This window comes from Carya illinoinensis, chromosome 6 (genome assembly GCF_018687715.1).
Source record: "Carya illinoinensis cultivar Pawnee chromosome 6, C.illinoinensisPawnee_v1, whole genome shotgun sequence".
Classification (NCBI taxonomy): Eukaryota; Viridiplantae; Streptophyta; class Magnoliopsida; order Fagales; family Juglandaceae; genus Carya; species Carya illinoinensis.
Genome location: NC_056757.1, coordinates 35,786,110 through 35,812,717, shown reverse-complemented (window position 1 = coordinate 35,812,717; position 26,608 = coordinate 35,786,110). Strand labels below are relative to the sequence as shown.

Here is a 26,608-nt window from a genome sequence, read left to right as displayed (position 1 = left end):
ACGTACGTTTGCATGAAGTGGGGCTAAATTGAAAGCAACCGATTGGCAAGTACCCCACAAAATGAGGGAAGGAATCAACCTAAAAGTCCGCCAAATAGTAAAAGATGGCTGCTTGAAAGACTAAGTTATCCTGGAAAGAAAGGCACAATTAATAGGAAAGAAAGCATAGCATGCAAACTCGATGTAGTCAGTTTCTTTTACTTTCCTAAATTTTGTTCTTAACTGACAGATCACAGATAAAAAGGCTCCCTCTCGTACGTTGACAAAGCCTAAGGGTACATCCAAATTAAAGCTTGGTATACAATACCCGCAATATTTTTGAATTATTGAATTAAATATACCATTTTTAAGCTTCCTTATCATCAGTAATATTTGCAATTTTGATTGATTCAGCCTTACAATTCTTTTTTTAATTGATGGGTGTGGTGTGGGAATTAAAGCTGATCAGTCCCATTAAACATAAATTATAGTAATCCCGAGAGAAGTAGAACATTAGTGTGGTGTTAGAAGGGAGATTGTATTGAGAACTGATCTTAACATAATATGTAAATGGCCCAGACATTCCTTTGCTTCCCTCTAAAGATATTCTTGCTTAAACATAACCTTTCCAGCTTGCTTCTTAGTTCTTATCACAACCCCTACCTCTCTCTCTCTCTCTCCATAGAATACCTATATATAGCTTCTTTGAACGTTTTAATATCATCCTCCATAACACAATTTTATTGAGAACTCGGAAACAAACGATGCACAATTACCAGAAACTCATGATCGCCCTCATTGGGCTTCTTATGCTAGGAATGGTTCAGATTTCAAGAGCATCTTTAGTTTCAACGGGGGACTTCAATAAGGATTTCTTTGTTATGTGGTCTCCTAGCCATGTAAACACTTCAGCTGATGGTGGAACAAGAAGCATGAAGCTTGACCAAGAATCAGGTACAGTGAGATCGAAATGATTCTTGTACAAATTATAATTGCATGGAAGCTTTCAAAAAATATCCTTCCAATTTTTCACTTATGTGGCTTGAAGTTTTTTCTAGGTTCTGGTTTTTCTTCGAACCAGATGTTTCTTTTTGGACAAATTGACATGCAAATTAAACTAGTACCAGGTCGTTCGGCCGGCACGGTCGTGGCCTATTATGTAAGTGATCATGACCTTTTCTCTTCTTCTTTTTTATGTTCTTCTCGAATTGTATATTCCTTATCATAAAATGATTTGGCAATGTTTTGCAGCTGACATCTGATCAACCTAACCGGGACGAGGTAGATTTTGAGTTTCTTGGCAATGTTGTTGGGCGACCATACATACTTCAAACAAATATTTATGCCGACGGCTTTGACGACCGTGAAGAAAGGATTAACCTATGGTTTGATCCGACAAAGGACTTTCATACGTATTCAATCTTGTGGAACCTTTACCAAATTGTGTAAGCTCATGCATTTTGCTCGATTCATTGCCTAAAATGATGTTGAAACTTCTATATATGCGGCCAGCTGTTTGAATCTGCAAGGCTTTGCATGCAGAAATATTATGTCTTCATTTTCTTTTTTCTTTCCAAATTATGGAAAGAAACTTGTTATGTATGGATGTACGCTTGTGCAGTACTACTGATCTGACCCTAATTGTATAGGTTCATGGTGGACTCGATTCCCATAAGGGTGTACAGAAACCATGCAGACAAGGGAGTGGCATATCCTAGGTGGCAGCCAATGAGCATCAAAGCCACCATATGGAATGGTGACAGCTGGGCAACAGGAGGGGGACGAGATAAAATCGATTGGTCAAAGGGACCCTTCATAGCTTCATTCAGGAACTACAAGATTGACGCTTGTATATGGAAAGGAAATGCAAGGTTTTGTAGGGCAGAAAGTTCAAGCAATTGGTGGAACACGGAACAATTCAGCACCCTAACATCTATGCAAAGGAGGTGGTTCAAATGGGTGAGGAAATACCACATGATTTATGACTATTGCCAAGACAACCAGAGATTCCAAAACAAGCTTCCCAAGGAGTGCTCTCTTCCCAAGTATTAATTGACCCAATTAAATTGAAGAAAAGAAAAACACAAAAAAAGAAGAAGGCAAAAGGCATTCCTTGTATGCAGATCTGTGCTTGCATGCATGCGTGCCAGCTATCTACATCATGATGATGCCATTTGTTCCCAGCTATCTCATGACCGCATGACTTGGAGCGATTTTCTATCATTTTCTACTCATCTTTTTCTTAATTTTAATTACGATTCAATTATTTCCTGTTCGATTAATAATTATCATATAAGAAGTTAGTAAACTTGGTTCAAGCATCTCTGTCCTTAGAAGTAAAGAAACCTTTTAGATCATGAGACTCAAGGTATGTATGTTATTTTTTTTTTTCCCTAAAGAAAAACGTTTGCAGGGTGAGTTTGCATTGTCAATTTGTGATTTTATTTTTATGAAATATTTTTATAACTGTGACACTTTTCATTAAAATTATACTGCTATAATTTCAAGATGAGTAATGCTACATACAGTCATTTTTGCGCACTCCCTACGCACTCCACTGATATGATTCGCTGGATTAATTTTTTTTTAATACACAACCAATCATATCAGTGGAGTGCGCAGGCAGTGCGCAAAAATGACTGCACATAAAATTTTCCTTTCAAGATTAGGCAACCAGATCGACACTGGATGCGTACTCATATAATAGACCCATTACATCCTATTCACTGATCCCTAGGTTGTTAATCTAGAAAGAACAATTTTGACCTTAATTTGTATCTGATGGTATTTGCATCCTTTAGAAAAATAAAATTATATCTTCAATCCAAACATCTTTCAATCTGAAAAAACCACATATTCTATTTACACCTTTCATCCAATTACTTGCCTAAATTTGAATGAAAGTAACGGAAAAAATTCTGTCTACATTCACAAAACACAATAACAATACGACTAAAAAAAATTCTTAGAATTTGTTTTTAGCTAATCATATTAATAAAATATGTAAAAAATATATAAAAAAGAAAATTTTTGTTTAACCATATACCCATATCTCTGTCCTTGTATGCATTTAAAAAAAAGTAGTTTCAAAGAAAGGCTGAAAACCCATGCTAATAGGCCCGCCAACCTAGCAGTGATGACCCAATGGGCTCTATTCTATTAATCAAAACCACAGTCGAAAGTCGGTAAAGGTGTAGTCTTAGTGGATTTAGGCCTACACTTTCACTCCTACAGACTGTACCTGTAAGCGCAAGTTCGACTTCGCCGAGTACAGACCATGCCACCTTCTCTGAAAGTCGACTATTTTCCCAGAAGTGAAGGGACAGATATGGGGCGTACAAGCAAAGATCTTCTGCATTTCGAGCACAAGAAGCCCTCCACCTCACCATTGGGTCTCTATCTTTCTCTCCAGTGATTTGTGAGGTCAGCATGACATGTATGTATCTGGTTTCGAATTCCTCATCTAAGTCCGTGGGTGTCGGTATTTTGTGCAGAGTCCATACTTCTTGTTCGCAAAAAGGACTCAGTCGCTCATCCCCAGAAACCCCTCCCTGATGGAAAGCTCCCCAAAAGCCAATCTTTGAGCTTTAAAATGCCTTTTGAACTTTAAGTATGCTTCGTTTTTGTTGTTTAGGGTCATGAATCTGCCTGCAAGAAATGAACCTATGCCGTAGGTTTACATTAATAATCTTTAATTGTGAGTTCCAAATTTTGCATACAAATGCTATGGCTTATGTTCTCTAATCGTGCCATTGTTTGTGCAATTCCAATTTTAGATTAAACGACTCGTGTTGGCCTACTTCTAGAATGAGCCGGATTGTATTACCGTAGTGTTTTTCATTAGAAGTAATTTAGTGTCTTTGCTCTTCTGTACACACTGAATTAAAGCTTTTCCAAGTATAGGAGTTTGTCCCAACTTGCATGATTAAGGTGGCTCTAGAATGAAAAAAGGTTCTCAAATGTAGACTTCGGTTTTTTTTTTTTTTTTTTGATAGGTAGACTTTGGTTTTCAAGTACGCAAAGTCGAGAATATATTTTTTTTTTTTCTTTTTTCTAAAGAACTTGCTAGACAAAGTATCTTTCTGAACATCTAAAAGGCTATTTTTCTGGGAGTAGCTCACTCAAGAATTTGCTGGGGAAAAGAACTCAATCCAAGCTTAAATCAAAATTCCTAGAACTTGTATTTTTCCTTCAGCTGCAACTGCAAGTCCTACAAAATGAAAGAACCTTTCTTCATCATACTGAAGGATGAACGTCTGTGATAAGATTGTGTATACTTGTTATGAAAATTCCTTAATGCAAAGTTGGGTTTTGAGAGGTCTTGATAAGATCATGTGTACTTTGTTAAAGCATGGTCCTCATCTCTCTAATATAAGATGCTAATTACATGGAGATGGATTTTCCTTTGGCCATGGCAGAGCTAAGTTTCAAGCCGTGGATATATCTTTCCCATAGATCTTTTGCTTGGATGCAGATGGTAACATGCTGTATTTCTTGTTACAGTACATTCTAGCATAATAATAAGTACTCTTTTATTAGAAGAAATTTGGTATAATACGAGGAAAATGTTTTTTTATTCATTTATTCACCAATTTGAAGAACTTGATAATCTTACTTTCTCATTTGAACTCTCCAAAACATCTCCTCAATTGCCTGTAGTAATATATATTGCAAAAGAAATTGAGACCACTCTCTAACAATTGGCCGTACTTAATTTCTTTTCTCTGCTGCATTTTTGGGAAAAATTAAAGACTTCTCAGGAGTGATATATATCAGAAGCTAATCATGAGAGGCTTCAGCTCGGTGCAAAGGTTGTGTTTTGATCTCTACCCGAGCTGTATTGTTGAATTGGTTTCCGATGATTCGGGGACAGAACTTGATGCTTGGTGTTGCCAATCTGCATACGCCCGATCGATCAGGCTGTTACTGCTGCTGAATCCGCAATTTCTGGTTCTCAGACTGATTCCGTTGGTGGCTGCCAATAGTAGCTGAACAGATTCGGAGGGTAGCAGTGATAATGCTAGTGATAAAGATGATGTTGATAACAATATTAGTGGCGATGATGGTAACAATTAAAAGATGCCCTCCAGGGAATCTCGAAAGTATCAAATTCTGGTAACAATTAAAAACGACCAAAGATTGTTGAGCTCTATGTTTGGTTTTTTTTTTGAACTTTTTTTTTTTTTTTTTCCCACGTGCATGTATAACCGGGAAGATCGAAGGCAAAAGAGGGGGGGATGAGTTATGATTGTGATCAAAGTGTTTCGCTGCGTACGTACAGCTTGATTCACCCTTAGTAAAGTCTTGTACGTATATGTCATGCTTACACGCAGCGTGCTGAATTGCGCCAAATTAAACCGCTTGAATGGAGTACTAGTGGTCAACATATGAATTTGTGAAGTAATATTTAACAGTTGCGCTAATTCCCAACTGCGTACGTAGTCTATCTGTAGATGCCTTATTTTTTATGTATCGCTGCTTGGATTTATAGATGAGATGAGATGATTTTAGATCCGTTTGGTTGTAAGACTCAATTGAGATCAACTCAATTTAATCTAATTTTAAGTTGAGTCTAACGTCTATATACCAAACTCTCAAATTATTAAATTCATCTCAACTCATTTTAGATGGACTTCACATAATTCATTCCACCAACTCAACTCACTACTATTCATAAAGAGTTCAGTTCAGCTCAACATTCAAATACAGCCGAAGATAAAAGTTGAAAGTTAAATAAAATATTCTTAGAATGTAACTTTTCAATATTATTATTGTTTTAGAATTTAAAAAAGTTGAATTGAGATTTGAAAAAGTTGAACTATTTATTATATTTTGTGTGAAAATTTAAAAAAATTGTAATGATGAGATGAGATGGGTTGATAGTGTTTTTTAATCCAAACAACCTCATTAAAAAATGAAACTTTTAGGATAGGTTTGGGGAGTGAGATAAAATGAAAATTTTTTGATTAGCAGTTAGATAGTTTGTGGATAGTAGTGAGATGATTTGAGTTAAGTATTTTTTTGAGTTTTGGGAAAGGAGAGAGAAAAAGTTAAATAAAAATATCATAGAGTTAAAATATTATAAGAATATATATAATTTTATAATATTATTTTTGTTTGGAGATTTAAAAAAGTCAAATTATTTTTTATTTTTTATTCGAAAGTTTAAAAAAGTTGTAATGATTAGTTTGAAAATTTTATATTTAAATTATGTTTAAAAATAAAATGAGATGAGATGAAATGTGATCAGATTAATATTTTGTGTTTCGTCTTAGGCCCAAACCTATCCTTGGGGATTATTAAAATGTGCTTTCAAAGTAATGAATGCCGGAATAATTCAAAACGTGTAAACCTATCGAGCTAGCTAGCTAGATGGTGGAATTAAAGTCGGGACTGAAGCACCTTTCCTACCAAACTTTGGTAATTTACACCATAAACGACACGATCGATCAAATTACATTAATTCTGTATTTATTTGGTAAATACAAAAAGTTATATAGGGTAACAATTTTTTTTCACATATGGGCTATAGTCACTTAGAGTAAACCACCACTATAAATATATCTTTGATTCTTTACGCCCCCATTCACATGTGCGTCGATTTCTATCTCTTAATAAGTGGTCCAAATAATATTCAAAATATTCAATTAAATAGGATAAAGTGTAATATTGAAATCTGTTCTTATACCAAATTAAGTAAATGGTCACATAGCTTATTTTAGAAGTTTAAACTTATAAGAAGGAAATTGAATTAACATATCTTAAAAGTCTAATTAATTAAATGAAAACTAGCTAGGGGTGCTACCCGCCCCTTACGGGGTGGGGCCACCCCCTTCCCACATGGGCTGGGGTGGAGATTTTTTTCCCGTAATCTGCCCCCGTCCATGCAGGGACAGGATACTCCATTCGCTGCATGGGGTGCGGGGGTGGACCTCTATTTGTTCGCCCCCCCCACCCCCCTCCTCCTTAGGCTCCCCTCCCCTCCTCTGCTCCCCCAATCGATTACAACAAACCTAAACATCAGAACAAGTTACAAACCTAGATCAAGAGAGATTCATCTACCTTGGCCTCTGTTACTTTCATGGCAAATGAAATCGATTCCTCTGTGCCAACGTCTATTACTTTCATGCTAAACGAGATCGAGAGAGTTAAAGAGAGTTTGAGAAACTGAGTTTGGGGGGTTGGGTTGGCCTTATACATGTGGAGGCAGGGCGGGAGATTTACGGAGCAGGACTGAGCTCCTTCCGTCCCCGCCCCCCCCCAGGGGTCTATGAGGAGCTCCCCCGCCCCACCCAGGCAGGGAGGGGCAAAAGGGGCGGTGCAGGAGGGCCGCCCACTTCCCACCCCTAAATAAACCACACATGGCCCCACATTGTAATATATAGAATTGATTCCGTGCGACTTATCTCTCAAATATATATATAAAAATATATATATAATATTACTGATCCCTGGCCGACCTGCAGGATTTCTTCCATTAGCATATATACATGCATGCATATCTTCCATTAACAATCCTCTTCTTTATAAAGCCGAAGATCTTTCCAATTTGCCCGATCTAGTTAAAAGAAGAAGATTTTCCATGCAACAAAAGATAGAGATCATACTGCATATATTTAGATGACTTCGTATATAACACTCATTTTGTAACTCTTTTTCACTCTTAATTTTATAGTTTATTTATCGTTAAATATTATAGGATCGGACGTAGTAGATCGATCACGTAGTTGAACATGCAAGTAAGGCCGCTAATTATTAAGCTAGTAAGGCCGCTCTCCATTGTAATTGCCCGGGGGATCGTAGTTGCAGCCAATGAATGTACCTCCACTATTGCACCGAACCTTAGCACATCCGAGACGAACCGAGTTGCGCCACACCACCTGAGTATAGTGCAGACACTGCCCACCAACACACGTGTTGGAGTTAGGGTCATAGTTCGATTTCTCGTCCACCCACATCTTCACCGCATCTGTCCCCATCAGGTCACCGCTGCTCCATGCAATGTTTTCACCATACGGCCCGCCGGAGTGAACCATATTGCAATCGCCAATGCGCTGATTGGCATAATTCTGTGCATACGAGGCTACTTGGTCGTCCCAGGTCAGAGGTGGAACGCCCACCTCTGCACGGGCGGCACTGTGTGCGTCGAGGAAGTCTTTTGGGGAGTCTTGGGCGTGGGAGAAATCGGGGAGTAGCAGTACTAGGGTTAAGCCTAAGATCAGGCAAATGAGAGCTGGTCGTGATAGCTTGAAGAACGCCATGTTTGGTTATGTAATAAACTACAACGCAAAACAAAAGCAAGCTCACTTGATCAATTGATAGCAACACGAGGAATGTATAACAGTTATATATAGGGATGTCATGCTTCTTACATATGTGGAAATTGACTAAAGTTCAGCTAGAATTTTCAAAAGTAAAATGTACGTGTAAAACGTTATCACGACTAACTAGGAACTAAAGAGACCAAAACACCCCTAGCGTTCTACCTAACTTCAGATCCAAAAACAAAACTAACAATACTAATAATATTAATAATAACAGTAGTGCTATCATGTAAAATTACTTTTACATATTCTTTGGATCGAGACTTTATCAATGTGATTAGTTAAAATAATTATTTTATATTAAAAAAATGATACAACTAATTACATTTATGAAGTACATAAAAAATATACAAAAATGACTTTACATAGATATTTTATTAATAATAACAACAACAATATTAACGATGGATAACAAAAACAGGTGCTAGATGACATGATGCATGTGACCGGCCATATGCATGCATATTATATATACATGTTAGATCTCGGTCTTAATAGCTGGTCTTGTCTGAATTTCAAGCATGACTATATATATATATATATATATTTATATACACGATGATATACGTACGTGCTAGGACGTGGTGCGCGCGGGTGCATGCAGGTAAGTCATTTTGATGTTGGGTTAAATTAACTTGTAGTGCGTATATATGGATCGATGACTAGATTTAATTGGAGATCAGCAAAATTTAGATTTGTACGTGTCTTTAAAATCCAAATCCTCCATTTGGATGATCGAACTTAAGCTTTGATATATCATTCCATAATTATATTTTAAGCTTTTTTCTTCTCTTTTGGATTCAAAAGCAAAAAAGAAAAAGATCAAAGGATGTCTTTTTATCTTCTAGCAATGTCTTTTAGCGTTAATTAGAGATGCAAATTTTCAAAGATGAGAGAATACTTTTAAAAGTTTTAAAAATTCTTCAGGATAAAAAAGAAAAAAAGAAAAAAGAAAGGTAATAAATCTTTAGATCCGATTATCGCTAAAATTTTTTTCGAGTTTATTCAAGTGGATAATTGCCCAGTTTTTAAAATCCAGATCTAAATCTGATTATAACTGGATATCAATATTCAGATCCGGTTCTACACACCTACCCTCAATAGTTTTGGTAAAGTTAATGGGACTATATATCTATCTTGCATTCAATTACGTACCCTCTGAATTCATAGCTGCCTTCATCTTTCATTACTAGTTTCCTAGTACTTAATTTTTTTTTTTTTTTAATAAACAAGATCATCTTCCGGATATATTTTAAATAAAAAGAAAATGATCTTATAGTAGTTTTATATTTTTTAGTAAACAACTAAAAAAAAAAAAAAAAAAACACAACTGATCACAACGGCATGCATGAGACTCACATAATTGAAGCGAAATCAATCCGCAGTCAAAGGCTAATCTGAACCATTAACTTACATAGAAAACCGAGAGATGGAAAAAGTGCGTCCAATGCGTAACATGGAAAACGGAAAAAGTTAAAAAAAACATCCTATTTTTTGGCACAAAATTAGCCATGTCCATCGGAACCACACTCTAATTCTTTTTTTTTTTTTTTTTTGATGGAAATATACTTCATGCATTCATTCAAAAACGAAGTTACAACTGTGACTTATCAATACATGAGAACTAGACTATAAGTCAACTAACGCAACTGCTCAGGAGCTTCCCCGCCAATAAATTTCTTTGTGACGGACATTGTCTAAACTTCTACACCTTCTCTCCTGACAGCAATCAAAAGAGAAAGCGCTCTGTCAAAACAGAGCTAAACCAACCTTTCTTCCGAAGAAGAAAGGTACACTCACGCTCCATATATACTACTACTTGTAATTAATATCCTTCTCTCTCAGTCTTAGCATGCATTTCCATTAATTTTCGCCGCCAATCATCTTTTTAATTAATTACTTACTTGCAATACTGGAAACTACACGTACGTATACGTGTAGTGCAATTGCAACTATATGTATTGGCAGAGACTAATTAACTAAGAATATGAGTAGTTAATTATGTTATGTATTGCATATATATAGAACGTGACATTTTCCATGATTTTTTAATTAATTATTTTTTAATAAAATATTCAAAGGATTTTAGACAATTTCACATTAACGCAATAAATTAATCAAAATGAGATGAAAGTAGTACGTACGCTCATGTAGCATATGATATTTTTCTTATAATATATCGTACTGTGATTTTCTATACCGCATAATGTCGTGTGGTGGAGTAATATTGATCTCTTTAGAAATAAGGTGCATTGAATCATTGATATTCTAGAAAGCATGGGCCAATACATGATGTTCCAGCTTGACGAAGACCAAAAAGGTCAGATCTTAAGCTCCAACCGCCAATTTCGGGAAACAGATTGATCATAGGTTCATAAAGCTGTGAGGTTTTTCAACTGTGGTAAAGCCACTCTACCCTCCGGTGTGGTTTTTCTTTTTCTAAGTAGACTTGAATTTGAGCATCAATTTATATGTTTATCTTTTTCAAATTCTAAATTTTAAAATTCAAAAGAAAAAAAATCTTTTTTGTTTTATACAACGGGAATTGAAGGTTACGAATCCAAATTTTCTATTTGAAAAATCGAGTTATATGCCATTAACTACAAAGCTACTTTTGGCTACTCTAATGAATTTGAACCTAATTTGAAGCGTGTGGTTCCAATTACCCCAAGTTCGGGACAAGCTACATCATACATGCATGTCCATTCACTAAAGTGTTGGTGGGGGTGCTTTTAGGCTAGGGAGGACCCATGAAGCACATGAGCTAGCATAAAAGTAAAGTACATGCTAAATTCTTAATAAGAACACTGTTTTTTGGGGGTTATCTATTTTGTATAAAAATGACTATTTTCATTTTAAATAAATATATTTTGTCGTAAATAGTCATTTTTATTGCAAATAATCAATCGTAAATACTCATTTTTAAGGCGCTACAAGTTTTTAAGAAATACAATGGGAAGTATATATAATATGCATGACTTAGGATTTTTATAACAGGCTAGCCGCTAGCTTTGCATATATCTATACACAGGTTTGCTGCAAATCAGCCATCGTAGCAAAACTCACACCCCACACTCTTATGTGGATTTTCCTCCTTTCTTCTCTTTTTTTTTTGGTTTTTTTTCAGCCTTAACGCTGCTCCTTGGTTTTACTTAGGAGCATATGTGAGCGCGCAATATTTTTGCATATTTAAGCAAGAACGGGTGTTCAATGGTCCTATCTCGACCCCTTTCTCTCTCTAATTAAATTCTTTTGTCCCAGTACTAAGCATCTATAATTCAAGATTCTCCTATATGAACACAACGTAGTTGCCATGCTTGCGATCGATTGTGTGCATAATTAAATAGCACTTGTAGTACGTATGTAATTAGGTTATCGTATCTTGATTTATTTCTTAGGAGAAAAAACTACATCACGGCCTTCCTGATCAACCTGGCACTCATCGATCGGTACCTTCTCATTTCCGAGGAAATTGACTGCTATGTTCTCTCTGATCATCACTCTCTGATCTAATATTGAAATAAAATGGGAGAGAAAGAAAGACAACGAATAAATCGGGGAGAAACATATAATTTCAACTAACGAAACATCATCATGACATCATGTTTCGTGCTTGAACATATATAGAGTACTGCAATCACGATCGACAACCATACTTTCCTGGGCAGCAACATACATAGTATATATCATGTGCTGCTTAATACATATATATAGTCATGAGTAAAAACATGAATTTAGTAAGGACGTTGGCCATCGTTGTTGCCCGGAGGATCGTAGTCGCAAATCACAAATATCCCTCCACTCTTACACCTGACTCTCGCACACCCGAGATGCAGAGTGTCGCGCCACACAATTTGTGTGTAATGCCGACACTCATCGCCAACACACGAGTTTTTCTTATAGTTGTAGTATTTCTTCTCATCTACCCACATCTTCACCGCATCTACTGCAGTCAATCCACTCCAGCCTCCGGCAAGGTTTTCTGAATAGGGTCCCATGGAATGCTCCAAGTTGCAGTCTCTGATCCTCTTGTTCGCATAATTTTGAGCATAGGCTGCAATGGTGTAGTTCCAATGAATTGGACCCACACCAACTCGGGCACGAGCTGCATTGTGTGCATTGACGAAATCTTGGTGCGAGTTTTGGGCTTGGGAGACATGAGTTAGGATTGAGATTAACCCCATCAAGCATATGGCATTGGCTAGGATAAACCTCATGCTCTGCCCCATTTTCAAGGCAAAACCAATTATCAGATTTCTGGTTCTTGGTGAAAATTGGACATATGGTTTAGGTATTTAAAGGCGATTGCTGGTGAAAAATGGTATCCCTCTGTTGGGAGCCTTAAGAATACAAGCTATTTAATAATTGGTGTGCTCTTATCTTAGTCGGCCTTACAATATCTAAAACTGAAAAACGTCCAACAATAATATATAATAAAGATCAAATAAGGGGGCCAGCAATTTATTTTATTATTATTTTTTCTGTTGAAGAAAGGACGTGATCGGTCAGAATTTCACATGCCTATGCCCAACAAAAGGGTACGTTGAGGGCCCAATCCATGTGGAAGCCAGCTACCATGCATCCGTTGGCTATTGAAAGTTGAAACTAAAACGGCTAATTGCCACTTTATAAATTACATTACAAATTGAAACAAGACCTGATCATGCAGCAGCCATATATCACCTTGTGCCAGCAAGCAACACTGCCTTAAGCCATGCATGCACCTTTTAGTTTTCTTCCTTATCTTGGTCATGATATTCAAGATATGATATATCCCACGGACTGGAAATTCAATTTCCACGATTCGATCATTCATTCTACAGTAGAGAGATCTCTGTAATAGCATGAGCTAGGTCAACATATTCTCATCAATCAATCAATACTGGTACATGATTCGACCAAGAAAACCTAATCATCGCCGGTAAACATGGTACAAAAGCTTCAAATAGAAGTGATTTCGATGCTATTATATATATATATATATATATAAACCAGAATATTTCAGTCCCAGACTTTTTTTCTCCTTTTTATCATGATTTGCTGGGCCATGCGTGTCTAAGTTTCGCTTCAGTCATGTGGCATCCGGGACACAAACATAAACTTGTTGAGAGAGAGAGAGAGAGAGCAACAATGTCAGCCCTTGCTAATCTAAGGTCATAATTCCAACGGAGAAATCATGTGATCAGCACATAAATGTATGGGGCGCAACATTTCACGGATAGCCACGAAGACTTTAGGCCACTATGCATGCATGTCAGCTTTAAATTTTCGGCCCTACAGCTGATGGTGATGGAAAGGCACAAATTGGATGCTTTAGCATTATATATATACTTGGATGTTCAACAATGCATGTTCACTTAACCAAATTAATTAAATATTATGCTAATTAAGTATTATGGTAATTAAGCTTTTTCACCTGCACTAGATCATCAATTAAATAATCAAACTTATGGTAAAAGGAACATGTGAGAATTCACGGCATCTGCGGACGGCCGAAGACTTTTCGCCGAACAGATTGACTGCATAATCTGCGCCACAATGAGCAATCCATGGAAGAAAAAGAGTTTCCTCACTTTAAAAAAAAAGGAGTTATTTTATGTGAACTCGAAGAATCAAATGTGTAGGGAATAGGCAGTGAGGATGATCATCTCATGATGTCATTTTATTCTGGCCAATTTGTAGGACATATATGCCTTTAAGTGGAATGATATTTATAATTATAGAGTGCAAGCGTCGAATACTTATTTTTAAAAAAATAATTAAATATAAGATATATATAAAAAAATTAATTTAATTAATAGACTGTACATACTTATATATTTTATAACTGTATTTAGTAATATTCATATTTGAGGAGATTGAAGTATCCAAGCTAGCTAGATCCAGCTGTCCTTAATTTGCCCGTTAGGCCAATCGTGATGTCAAATCGTGATATCACTAGACCAAGTTATTAGAATATTTACAATGAACATACCATCATTGGGTCAAGTAAAAGATTTCATCGGAAGGTCATGTGATATCACTTCCAGACCCTCTCCAAGTCCAAGATGAGTGCTATCTACCTCCTGGGTGAGTCGTTCCCCTGTAGTCCTTCTCTTCAAGCTTACAAACTCCCTCCATAACCCATAAAACAATGTATCTAGAAGCATATTTTTAATCAAAATTCCATCATACTTGCTAGATTTTTACAATGAAAAGGACCCACCAATCTCATTAGTACATTGTAGTAAACTATAAACATCAATAATAGTTATTTTCTTGAGAACAAAAAAAAAAGGATTTCATCGAAATGGATCAATGTCATCATCGCATTACATTACTATTTGATTTGTTAAATCTCAAAAGGATATAGATGGACCCTACAGCCCGGAAAACGCCAACAGGTGTGGATGATGGTGACGCTGCCACGGGCTCTACTTCTGACGGTGAAGAGGTTGGATGATATCGGACTCAGCTTTAAGATATTCAGAGCCCCTTCGGACTCAATCAAGCCGTTTACCAGCCCCACTCGCCTCGCCTCAAATTCCCGGTCCATTTCTTTCGCTGGCGGTGGTATCTCTCTGATCTAGGGGACACATACGTATATAATTACTAGAGATATGTTATTCATCTTATTCATCGAAATTATATATTATTATTTGTAATTATCGTCAAGTAAGTGAAAATATATATGATTAGCATTTTCTAATTATTATATGTGTATACATTCTCGCACCGTAAGTAACTGTCTTCTAAAAATCTCTCTCTAGGGAATCTCTGCATTCGGCAGTGTACGCTGTTGCTCTCTGATTGTATTTTTTAGGAAAAATTCTAAACATAAATTCATATATCACGCACCATTTAATTTTTTATTTTTTTTTATTTTTTTCTTTTACCAAATATTTGTTATATGAATAATGAATAGAAAAATTGAATTAATTTTAAAATAAAAAATTTAAAAAATATTAAAAAAAATAATAATAAGACATGTGGTGTAAGACTTATAAGCAGTAAAGCTCAATTTTTTAATCATTGTTTGTCTGAGCTTAGGGCTTGTGTTTGGTCGAGCTGAAGAGAGTGAGTGAGGAAGGATCTGAATGGCGGTGGAGTACAAATGTTGCGAATCGGGGTTTTTCGTACACATATTCGTAATCACACTGTTGGTGATATTCGCTGGGTTGATGTCAGGGCTGACATGAGCCTCGTCGATCTCGAGGTCCTCGCCAAGTCTGGAACACCTATGAGAGGATTTGCAAAACCACCACCACGGCATAAGCAATGTCTGGACGGGTGATGGTCAGGTATTGGAGGGCACCAACAAGTGATCTGTAAAGAGTGGGATCCGAGAAAGGGGAACCGTCGCCAGTCAGATGCTGAGAGATAACCATGGGAGTGTGAACCGGCTTACTATCAAGCAAGTGGGCTCGAGTAAGAATCTCCCGTGCATATTTCAGTTGACTGATAAAAAGACCATCAGTAGTGGATGTAGCTTCCAGCCCAAGAAAATAATTGAGGGAACCCAAGTCTTTGGTGGCAAACTCAGAATTGAGCTTGTGAGTGAAGCTGTCAAGAAGAGAGGGATTGTTGCCAGTAATGATAATATCATCAACATAAAGGAGCAAATAAATAGTGTCAGACTGCTGGTGAAACACGAAGAGAGAGGTGTCAGCACGACTGCAAGCAAAACCAAGGGTAAGGAGAAAAGAACTAAACCGCTGAAACCAGGCACGGGGAGCTTGCTTGAGGCCATAAAGTGCTTTCTTGAGCTGACAAACATGGTCGGGATAGCGAGGATCAACATATCCAGGAGGTTGCTCCATAAAGACATTTTCAGTAAGGTGACCATTGAGAAAAGCATTCTTGACGTCCAGTTGACGTAGAGGCCATCGGTTGGTAACCGCAAGAGAAAGGACAACACGAACAGTAGTAGCCTTGATAACAGGACTAAAAGTGTTAGTGTAGTCAAGTCCAGGTACCTGAGTGTAACCTTTGGCAACAAGTCGAGCTTTGAGGCGCTCAATGGATCCATCAGGTAAATATTTGGTCCGAAATACCCATTTGGAACCCACAATGTTGGTGTTGACAGGACGAGGGACAAGGATCCAGGTGCGATTGGTCTGTAAAGCATGAACTTCTTCATCCATAGCAGCAAGCCAGGCAGGATTCTTAGCAGCGGATTTGAATCCTGTGGGCTCAGTAGAAGCAAGTAGAGCAGAAAGAAGTCCAGAGGGTTGCAAGACAGTGAGATCCGCCGGATGACGAGTCCGAAAGATACCAGACTTGGCTCGTGTGATCATGGGATGATAACCCAATGATAAGGCAGGAGCGGATGGAGGATCAGGAACAGAACGATCACTGGCAGTCTCATCAGGAGGCGGTCTAGGATCCATCAAAGATGAAGAAGAACCTGCAAGAGAATGAGGAACCTGCAAAGACTCATCCACTGAGTTAGTACAAATAACACACGGGGTGGATCCGGAAGGCGTAATGTGCGGAGAATGGTGCATAGGGAAAATAGAAGGGGGGTCGTTGGGACTGGGTTCAAGAAAATTGGAAAAAATGAGAGATGATATAGGCTGAGCTTGAGAGCTGATATGAGAGGGGAAATGGGTTTCATCAAACTGAGCATGACGAGTGATATATAGCCTAGAAGTAGTGGGGTCAAGACAGCGAAACCCTTTATAGGAAGGACTGTAACCTAGGAAAATACAGGGAATGCTGCGAGGAGAAAATTTGTTAGGCATATAATCACGTAAGCAAGGATAAACACGACAACCAAAAGGATGGAAATTTTCATAATTGGGTGAGGAGCCATAAAGAAGTTCAAATGGGGACTTACCTCCAAGAAGCGGTGTGGGCAGACGGTTGATAATGTAAGCTGCAGTGCTGAAAGCGTCAACCCAGAAGCGAGGGGAAATATGAGAGTGAAAAAGGAGGGCTAGACCAGTCTCAGTCACATGGCGATGTTTCCTTTCAGCGCGACCATTTTGAGCTGGTGTGTATGGGCAGGAAAGTTGGTGGTGAATGCCTGAGGTGCTAAGATGGGCTTTGAAGCGATTGCTTGTAAATTCTGCACCACCATCACTTTGAAAAATTTTGATACGAGTGGTATGTTGATTTTCCACAAAATTTTGAAAGTGAATAAAGATATCATAAAAATCAGATTTGAATTTTAAAGGATAAAGCCAAGTGAATCGAGAGTGATCATCAATAAATATGACATAATATAGAAAACCCGATGTGGATTTGACGGGGGAGGGGCCCCAAATGTCGCAATGAATAAGATCCAATACATGTGACGATCTTTTTTCATTACGTGCATAAGGTAAGCGATGATTTTTGGCAAGTTGACATGTAGTGCACAATGCAGGAGAAGGCAATAAAGATGTAAGAGAAAGATAACCATTTTTATTCAAATAAGAAATAATAGAGTGATTAACATGTCCAAGACGAGCATGCCATAAATCATAAGAAGCATGAAGGGCTTTATTTTTAAGAACGGAAATAAAAGCGGAGTTGCCACGTTCCAGCACATACAAGCCACCATCTCGTTTACCGGTTGCCACCACCCTTCCCGTTTGACGATTCTGGACAGTAAAACAATTATTAGTAAATGCAACCGAGAGAGGAAAATCAGAGGTTAATTTACTAATTGAGAGAAGATTTTTGGTAAGACGGGGAACGACTAAAACATCCAATAAATGAAGATTGGGAGTTGGAGAAGTGATACCGGTGTGGGTAATGGGTAGGGATGCACCATTCCCTACAATTACACAATCCTTACCCATATAGTTATTGGACTGGTCCAAAGTGGAAGGGTCTTTGGTCATATGGGCTGAGGCTCCAGTATCTAAGTACCAATCACTGGGCTCGGGCCCAGTCAGCCCACATGAAGAGGTGAAGGCCTCGACAAGGTGTGCTGCTGAGTCTGCCCGTGCATATCGTTGGTTGCAGCGGTCAGCATAGTGACCATCTTGCCGGCAGATCTGGCAGCGTGGCGGACGGCGGCCCTGGCCGAAACGGCTTCGCTGGTGCGACGGCCCACGGTTGCGAGTTGAATCATTGTGGCCACTACGAGGGCCTTGCTGATTTCGAGAGGAAGAATTCCTCTGCTGTGTCCGTAAGGTACCATGGTGGGTTGCTGTGAAAGCAGCTGTTGGAGGAGCCGATGGTTCAAGAGAGCGTTGAAAGAGTTCAAAGCTTTCGGCTTTGGACACCAAATCAGCAAAAACAGGCAAGGGAGTGAGGGCCATTTGAGCTGTGGAAAAATGAGAGAAATCGGACCCAAGCCCGCGCAGGAACCAGTGAGACTTGTCGGTGTCGTCGACAGGCCGGCCGATGGCATGAAGCTGGTCACAGAGGGACTTGAAGGTTCGGGCATACTCAGAGACCGTGCGAGTACCACGCTTCATCAACTGAAGGTCATCTTTGAGCCGAAGCTCCCTAGCTTTAGACCGATGGCTGAAGGTGTTTTCAAGGGCAAGCCACACCTCACGGGAGGTGGACAAACCCACTACCTCTGCCATGGCTTCCTCGGTGAGGGAGGAGAGGAGGAGGCTGAGGAGGCGTTGATCCGTTTGGTTCCACGCCAAGTGTTTGATATTGGGTGTCTGAGAGGTGGGTGGGTCAAACTGTGAAGGGATTTCGAGAGTGCCATCCACATGTCCTAACAAGGCTTGACTTTCAAGGAGAGGAAGTAATTGACTCTTCCATAGAAGGTAGTTAGAAGAAGAAAGCTTGATGGTACCATGTGGATCATGGTGTTGAAGGGGAGAAAGGTGGAGTTGGGTTCGGCAGCCATGAGGGGAAGAGGGGATCGGGGATGTCAATCCAAGAAGGCTCGTGATACCATGAGAGGATTTGCAAAACCACCACACTCCGAACGTGGTGAGTGATCTCTGTATATATTGAATCATTTACAAATCATGTACATAATGATGAATGGTAAAATAAAAGGAAACTAAATCAATCTATACAATAGAATTGCTGGAATTAAGGACAACTAAATAAGCCTAGAATTATGGTAAGGTTTCCTTAACAGTTTCCTTGACAACCTAAAGATCGCTTACACGCCGGTACTTGTTTTTCTTTTCTTTTTGTTTTGTCCAACTGATTTCTGTGCTCTGCCGAGAAAATTACGCTAGAGCAGAAAAGATAAAGGACGCTAATGGAATGGAAAATTCTGAATGGCTTCTGATTACATTGTATTTTTAAAAACCTTAAATATTATTCCCTTCTCTACTTGTAATAGTAAGAGTTGTAAATTAATTGTTACTTTAACATTTCTCTAACGTGCATTAAAGTGATGTTGTTTTTAAGTGGTTTTTTTTTTCCAAGAGACTAAGCTGTACTTGTAATTATAGCCAAGATTTTGCCAGTGGTCAGAAATCAATATTTACTGCTTTGCACTTTGCTTATTTGCAATCCTGGTGCCATGGAGGTACGTACTGTTGAGGTTTATTGGAGTAGGTGTTTGCTTACATACATAATGTGTCAAAAGAGATTAGGAAGTGTTTGAAATCATCGTTCCTTCTGTCCAGGCGCTTCCAATTTTTCTTGATGGTCTGGTTACAGCGTCGGGTGCTATTCTGATTTCAGCGACATGATTCTTTTGTTCGGTGAGGTGAGCTGTTTATCTGACATCATTTGAAGGATATCATTATTATATGAAAAAGTTTATATACTATATTATCATATTATTTACATCCTACTAATTAAGATGTGACTTATTTATCATCATTGAATAATCATTTATTGTATATTTTTTTAATATCAAATAATAATAAATGCGATACATCATATATAATAAGATATAAATAAACTAATAGCGTAATGTATAACATTACTTGTATTGTTAAATTGGTTAATTATGGTGATTCGGGATTCTTAACTTTTGTTTATTGCTAAAATGCAGGACAATTCTGAGATCATGATATTGAAATTCTCACGGGAAATTGACTCTACAGTTATTGAAATGGTAATGGGCTGACTCACTCTCTCTCTCTCTCATGCCTAGCTTTTTTGTGAGTGCATCTCAATGACAGGAGTTGATGCTTGGTGTTGCCAATCTGCATGCGCCTGATCGATAAGGCTGTTGCTGCTGCTGATCAGTCTGCAATTTCTGGCTCTCAGACTGATTCCGTTGGTGGCTGCCAACAGTAGCTGAACAGATTAGGAGGGTAGCAGTGATAATGCTAGTGATAAAGATGATGTTGATAACAATATTAGTGGCGATCGATGATGGTAACAATTAAAAGATCCCTCCAGGAAAACTCAAAAGTATCAAAACTCGAAAGTATCAAATTCTGGTAACAATTAAAAACGACCAAAGATCGTTGAGCGCTATGTTTGGTTTTCCTTTTTTTTTTTTTTTTTCCCCGTGCATGTATAACCGGGAAGATCGAAGGCAAAAGCGGGGGAACGAGTTATGATTGTGATCAAAGTTGTTGGCTACGCACGTACAGCTAGCTTGATTCACTCTTAATGAAGGATCTTGTACGTATGTCATGTTTACATGCAGCGTACGGAATTGCGCCAAATTAAACCACTTGAATAGATTAGTGGCCAACATATGAATTTATGGAGTTGTATTTAACAGTTATGGTTGCGCTAATTCCCAACTACGTATGTACGTAGTCTATTTGTGGATGCCTTATTTTTTATTTACCGGTGTTTAAATTTAGAAATAAGATGAGATGGTTTTAGACTCCGTTTGGTTGAAAGATTCAACTGAAATCAATTCAGTTTATTCTAATTTTAACTTGAGTCTAACATCTAAGTACCAAACTCTCAAATTACTAAACTCATCTCAACTCAAAACATCCTTACATATATAAGGACTTACAATTTTTTTCAACTCAACATCTCTTTATATATGAGACCCAAAATATTTTTCAATTTCTCATAAATAGTTTTAAACTTATCTTAATATCCAAAAAATCTAAACTTATTTTAGATGGGCTGCATATAATTCACTCCGCCAACTCAAGTCACTACTATTCATAAATAACTTAATTAACCCAGCTCAGCTCATCAACATCCAGACAAAGTCTTAGATGAAAGTTGAAAATTGAATAAAATATTCTTAGAATATGATTTTTTAATATTATTATTGTTTTGAAATTTGAAAAATGTTGAATTGAGATTTGAAAAATTGAATTGTTTAATATATTTTGTGTAAAAATTTTTAAAAAAATTGTAATGGTGATATGAGATGGGTTAAGAGTGCATGTTTTTTAATCCACACAACCTTATAATTAAAAAAATGAAACTTTTAGGATGAGTTTGGGGAGTGAGATAAATGAAAATTTTGTGGATAGTAGTAAGATAGTTTGTGAATAGTAGTGAGATGATTTGAGTTAGGTATTTTTTTGGATTTTGAGAAAGGAAAGAAATAAAATTGAATAAAAATATTAGAAAGTCAAAATATTATAAGAATATAGTTTTATAATATTATTTTTATTTTGAGATTTGAAAAAGTTGGAATTATTTTTTATTTTTTATTTAAAAGTTTGAAAAAATTGTAATGATTAATTTGAAAATTTTAGATTTGAATTATGTTTAAGAATAAAATAAGATAAAATAAAATATGATCATATGAATATTTTGTGTCTCATCTTAGTCCTAAACTACAAAAAGGGATTATTAAAGTGTGAAAAATTATGTGGACTTTCAAAGTAATGCATGGCGGAATCTTAATTCAAGACGTGCAAACCTATAGAGCTAGCTGGCTAGATAGTGGAATTAAAGTCATGACTGGAGCACCTTTCCTACAAACTTTTTGTAATTTAATTACAACGTCGTAAACGACACGATCGATCAAATTACATTAATTCTGTATTAATTTATTTGGTAAATACAAAAAGTACTTATATAGCGTATTTACATGTGCGTCGATTTCTATCTCTTAATAAGCGGGCCAAGCAGTACTACTCGAAATATGTAACTAAATAGGATAACGTGTAATGTTAAAATCTGCTCTGATACCGAATTAAGTAAATGACCACCACAGCTTATTTTAAAAGATTAAATTTTTAAAATAAATTACGTGAAAATCTAATTAATATATCTTAACAAATCTAATTAATTACGTGAAAATAAACCGCACATGGCCCCACATTATAATATATATAATTGTTTTGGTGTAGGGAAGATTTATTTTTTAAAAATGAGTTTTGTTACATACAGTCGCTTTTACACATATACTCTTTGTACACTTTACTGATATGATTGGTCGAAACAGTTATTTTATATAAAAAAAATGATGCAGTCAATCATATGATCAATGGAGTGTACAAATAATACGCACTAGTGACTACATAAAATTTTTGCTCAAAAAATATATATAAATATATATATATATATTTATATAATATTACTGATCCCTGGCCGGCCTACAGGATTTCTTCCATAAGCATATATACATGCATGCATATCTTCCATTAACAATCCTCTTCTTTATAAAGCCGAAGATCTTTCCAATTTGCCCGATCTAGTTAAAAGAAGAAGATTTTCCATCCAACAAAAGATAGAGATCATACTGCATATTGTATATAGATGACTTCATTTATAACACTCATGATTTTGTAACTCTTTTTCACTCTTAATTTTATAGTTTATAGGAAATATAGACTGAAGAGACAAAAGAGAGGAAATGGAGGAAATCGCTCACACACACCTTCATCGAATAACAGACTTGGCTATTAAATAGCCTTACAAATTAAGAAAACTGAAATAAACATAAACATAGCCCACGTTTTACAACTGCTATGTCGTGGCAGTAAGACTAGACGTGGTGATAACTAACCGCTTGACCACTAAGTTAAACATAAAACTAACAGATCGATCACGTAGTTGAACATGCAAGTAGAACTAGCTAGCCGGCCCCTAATTATTAAGCTAGTAAGGCCGCTCTCCAATGTAATTGCCCGGGGGGTCGTAGTTGCAGCCAATGAATGTACCTCCATTATTGCACCGAACCTTAGCACATCCCAGACGAACCGAGTTGCGCCACACCACCTGAGTATAGTGCAGACACTGCCCACCAACGCACGTGTTGGAGTTAGGGTCATAGTTCGATTTCTCGTCCACCCACATCTTCACCGCATCTGTCCCCATCAGGTCACCGCTACTCCATGCAATGTTTTCACCGTACGGCCCGCCGGAGTGCACCATATTGCAATCGCCAATGCGTTGATTGGCATAATTCTGTGCATACGAGGCTACTTGGTCGTCCCAGGTCAGTGGTGGAACGCCCACCTCTGCACGTGCAGCACTGTGTGCGTCGAGGAAGTCTTGTGGGGAGTCTTGGGCGTGGGAGAAATCGGGGAGTAGCAGTACTAAGGTTAAGCCTAAGATCAGGCAAATAAGAACTGGCCGTGATAGCTTGAAGAACGCCATGTTTAATTGGTTATGAAATAAACTACAACGCAAAACAAAAGCAAGCTCACTTGATTAATTGATAGCAATACGAGGATTGCACAACAGGTATATATAGGGATGTCATGCTTGTTACTAGTGTGGAAATTAATCGAAGTTCAGTGGAATTTGGAAAAAAATAGCTAGCTAGCAGCTAGAATTTTCAAAGGTAAAATGGACGTGTAAGACGTTATAACGACTAACTAAGAGCATTCACATTGGTTTCATCAAAATTATCTTTAAAATTTAATAAAATGTATAAATTTTTCATAAATTCAAAACTCTCATATCCATAATTTTACATTAGATTAGTCATTGGATTCATCAAAATAATAATATATTATTATTTTTTTAATAATAATATTTTTATTTGTATTTTTCATATTTTACAATTACACTAACTGTACTTATATTAAAAATTTTATTTGATACTTAAATTTTTGTTTCTCATAAACAGTGATTTTGTACTAAACGGAAGTGATATTGTATTTGGAGGAAGTTGATTTTATAATAAAATATTAGGATAGACCATGAATAGTGTGCCTTCAGATATAAAAATGAAAGTAAATAGACTTTAGCTCAAAGTTTGAGTTCGGGTTGTGTACCGAATCCAATGCAGCGTTTTTAATCACAAAACATTCAATTTTTCATGATTCTTTCATTTTGATGAGTCCTAACTTCAGATCCAAAAATACAACAAATAATAATAATAAAATTTTTATATGCAATTATTTTTAAGTACGTAATTTTTTGTATATTCTACTGATGTGATTAGTTATGTATTAAAAAAATTTGATGAAACTAATCACATCAATAGAATATGTAATAATGAAATAAAAGTGACTGTTTATAAAATATTACTCTAATAATAACAACAACAATATTAATAATAACAAAAACAGGCGCTTGATGACATGATGCATGCGACCGGCCATATGCATGCATTATATGTTAGATCTCGATCAGTCTTAATAGCTGGTCTTGTCTGAATTTCAAGCATGACTATATAAATATAAATATAAATATATATACATGATGATATAGGTGCTAGGACGTGGTGCGTGCGCGCGCGCGGATGCATGCAGGTAAGTCATTTTGATGTTGGGTTAAATTAATTAACTTGTTGTGCGTATATATGGATCGATGACTAGATTTAACTGGAGATCAGAAAATTTTAGTTTTGTGTCTTTAAAATCCAAATCCTCTATTTGGATGATCGAACTTAAGCTTTGATATATCGATCATTCCATAATTATATTTTAAGATTTTTTTCTTCTCTTTTGGATTCAAAAGCAAAAAAGAAAAAGATCAAAGGATGTCTTTTTTCTTTCTTTCTTTTTTATCTTCTAGCAATGTCTTTTGGCTTTAATTAATTAGAGATGCAAATTTTCAAAGATGAGAGAATACTTTTAAAAGTTTTAAAAAGTCTTTTTAAAAAAGAAGAGAAAAAAAAAAAAAAGGTAATAAACCTTTAGATCCAATTACCGCTCAAATTTTTTTCAAGCTTATTCGAATGGATAATTGCCCAGTTTTTAAAATTCAAATCTAAATTCAATTATGGCTGGATATCAATATTCGGATCGATCGGGTTCATAGCTGCCTTCATCTTTCACTACTAGTTTTCGAGTACTTAATTTTTTATTTTAATAAGCAAGATTATCTTCAGGATATATTTTAAATAATAAGAAAATGATCTTATAGTAGTTTTATATGTTTTAGTAAACAACTAAAAAACAACTGATCACAACGGCATGAGACTCACACATGCATGGAGCGAAATCAATCCGTAGTCAATGGCTAATTTGAGCCATTAACTTACATAGAAAAACCGAGAGATTGAAAAAGTGTGTCCAATGCGTAACGTGGAAAACGGAAAAAGTTAAAAAACACCCTATTTGTTGGCACAAAATTAGCCATGTTCATCGGAACCAGACTCTAAATATTCTGAGAGGCTATTTATGTAGATATTCCAATTATATATATATATATATATATATATATATATTAATTCCTGGAATTTAGGATCAAATTCTGGTTACCTTCCATCAAGGGCCTAATTCAACTCGATACGTGTGTCCTATGCCATACCTACAAGTTGAGTGCCGTGTTAGAAGGTTTAAAATTAGGTATTCAATTCACTACTTATCTATATATACTACTACTTATAATTAATATCCTCCTCTCTTAGTCTTAGCATTTCCATTAATTTTCGCCGCCAATCATCTTTTTAATTAATTACTTGCAATATTGGAAACTACACGTATACGTGTAGTGCAATTGCAACTATATTTATTGGCAGAGACTAATTAAATAAGAATATGAGCACTTAATTATGTTATGTATTGCATGTCTATTCATCTGTATAGAACGTGACATTGTCCATGATTTTTTAATTATTTATTTTTTAATAAAATATTAAAAGGATTATAGACAATTTCACATTAACGCAATAAATTAATCAAAATGAGATGAAAGTAGTATGTAAGCTCATGTAGCATATAATATTTTTCTTATAATATATGCAGGTAGTACTGTGATTTTCTGTACCGCGTAATGTCGTGTGGTGGAGTATTGATCTCTTTAGAAATACGGTGCAATGATATTCTAGAAAGCATGGGCCAATCCATGATGTTCCAGCTTGACGAAGACCAGAAACGGTCAGGTCTTTAGCCCCAACCGCCAATTTCGGGAAACAGATTGATCATAGGTTCATAAAGCGAGGTTTTTCCATTGTGGTAAAGCCACTCTATCCTCCGGAGTGGTTTTTCTTTTCTAAATAGAGCTGGCCCATAGAATGCTCCAACTTACAATATCGGATCATTGTTGATCTTAGCTAGTATAGTTTTGAGCATATATATATAGACTTGAATTTGAGGATGAATTTATATATCTATCTTTTTCAAATTCTA

The 26,608-nt window shown here is 36.6% G+C and overlaps 4 protein-coding genes and 2 long non-coding RNA genes across 6 annotated transcripts; 3 read left to right on the top strand and 3 right to left on the bottom strand.

Annotated features, from left to right (window-relative positions):
* Positions 1 to 489: 489 nt before the first annotated feature.
* Positions 490 to 2,411, top strand: LOC122312946 (probable xyloglucan endotransglucosylase/hydrolase protein 10). Its single transcript, XM_043127620.1, has 4 exons — positions 490 to 933; positions 1,038 to 1,138; positions 1,231 to 1,424; positions 1,629 to 2,411. Exons 1-4 carry the CDS (start codon positions 744 to 746, stop codon positions 2,029 to 2,031), a joined length of 888 nt encoding a protein of 295 aa, XP_042983554.1. The 5' UTR covers positions 490 to 743; the 3' UTR covers positions 2,032 to 2,411.
* A 239-nt stretch (positions 2,412 to 2,650) lies between these two features.
* On the top strand, positions 2,651 to 5,474 carry LOC122312974. Its single transcript, XR_006243250.1, has 2 exons — positions 2,651 to 5,094; positions 5,195 to 5,474. It is a non-coding gene; the product is annotated as an uncharacterized LOC122312974 (long non-coding RNA).
* A 2,081-nt stretch (positions 5,475 to 7,555) lies between these two features.
* Positions 7,556 to 8,313, bottom strand: LOC122313834 (pathogenesis-related protein 1-like). Its single transcript, XM_043129103.1, has one exon. The coding sequence runs from the start codon at positions 8,238 to 8,240 to the stop codon at positions 7,740 to 7,742; it is 501 nt and encodes a 166-aa protein (XP_042985037.1). The 5' UTR covers positions 8,241 to 8,313; the 3' UTR covers positions 7,556 to 7,739.
* Positions 8,314 to 11,853: 3,540 nt separating this feature from the next.
* LOC122312746 (basic form of pathogenesis-related protein 1-like) lies at positions 11,854 to 12,683 on the bottom strand. The gene has a single exon (XM_043127406.1). The coding sequence runs from the start codon at positions 12,530 to 12,532 to the stop codon at positions 12,038 to 12,040; it is 495 nt and encodes a 164-aa protein (XP_042983340.1). The 5' UTR covers positions 12,533 to 12,683; the 3' UTR covers positions 11,854 to 12,037.
* Positions 12,684 to 19,334: 6,651 nt separating this feature from the next.
* Positions 19,335 to 20,971, top strand: LOC122314206. Its single transcript, XR_006243640.1, has 4 exons — positions 19,335 to 19,357; positions 19,646 to 19,722; positions 19,823 to 19,905; positions 20,197 to 20,971. It is a non-coding gene; the product is annotated as an uncharacterized LOC122314206 (long non-coding RNA).
* Positions 20,972 to 22,936: 1,965 nt separating this feature from the next.
* LOC122313802 (pathogenesis-related protein 1-like) lies at positions 22,937 to 23,763 on the bottom strand. The gene has a single exon (XM_043129043.1). The coding sequence runs from the start codon at positions 23,679 to 23,681 to the stop codon at positions 23,181 to 23,183; it is 501 nt and encodes a 166-aa protein (XP_042984977.1). The 5' UTR covers positions 23,682 to 23,763; the 3' UTR covers positions 22,937 to 23,180.
* Positions 23,764 to 26,608: the final 2,845 nt, after the last annotated feature.

Bases quoted from the DNA above. Each gene is read 5' to 3' on its own strand.
- LOC122313834 (XM_043129103.1), bottom strand. From the start codon at position 8,240: ATGGCGTTCTTCAAGCTATCACGACCAGCTCTCATTTGCCTGATCTTA.
- LOC122312746 (XM_043127406.1), bottom strand. From the start codon at position 12,532: ATGGGGCAGAGCATGAGGTTTATCCTAGCCAATGCCATATGCTTGATG.
- LOC122313802 (XM_043129043.1), bottom strand. From the start codon at position 23,681: ATGGCGTTCTTCAAGCTATCACGGCCAGTTCTTATTTGCCTGATCTTA.
- LOC122312946 (XM_043127620.1), top strand. From the start codon at position 744: ATGCACAATTACCAGAAACTCATGATCGCCCTCATTGGGCTTCTTATG. The intron at 1,139-1,230 runs GTAAGTGATCAT...AATGTTTTGCAG, and splicing joins GCACGGTCGTGGCCTATTAT to CTGACATCTGATCAACCTAA. The intron at 1,425-1,628 runs GTAAGCTCATGC...CTAATTGTATAG, and splicing joins TGGAACCTTTACCAAATTGT to GTTCATGGTGGACTCGATTC.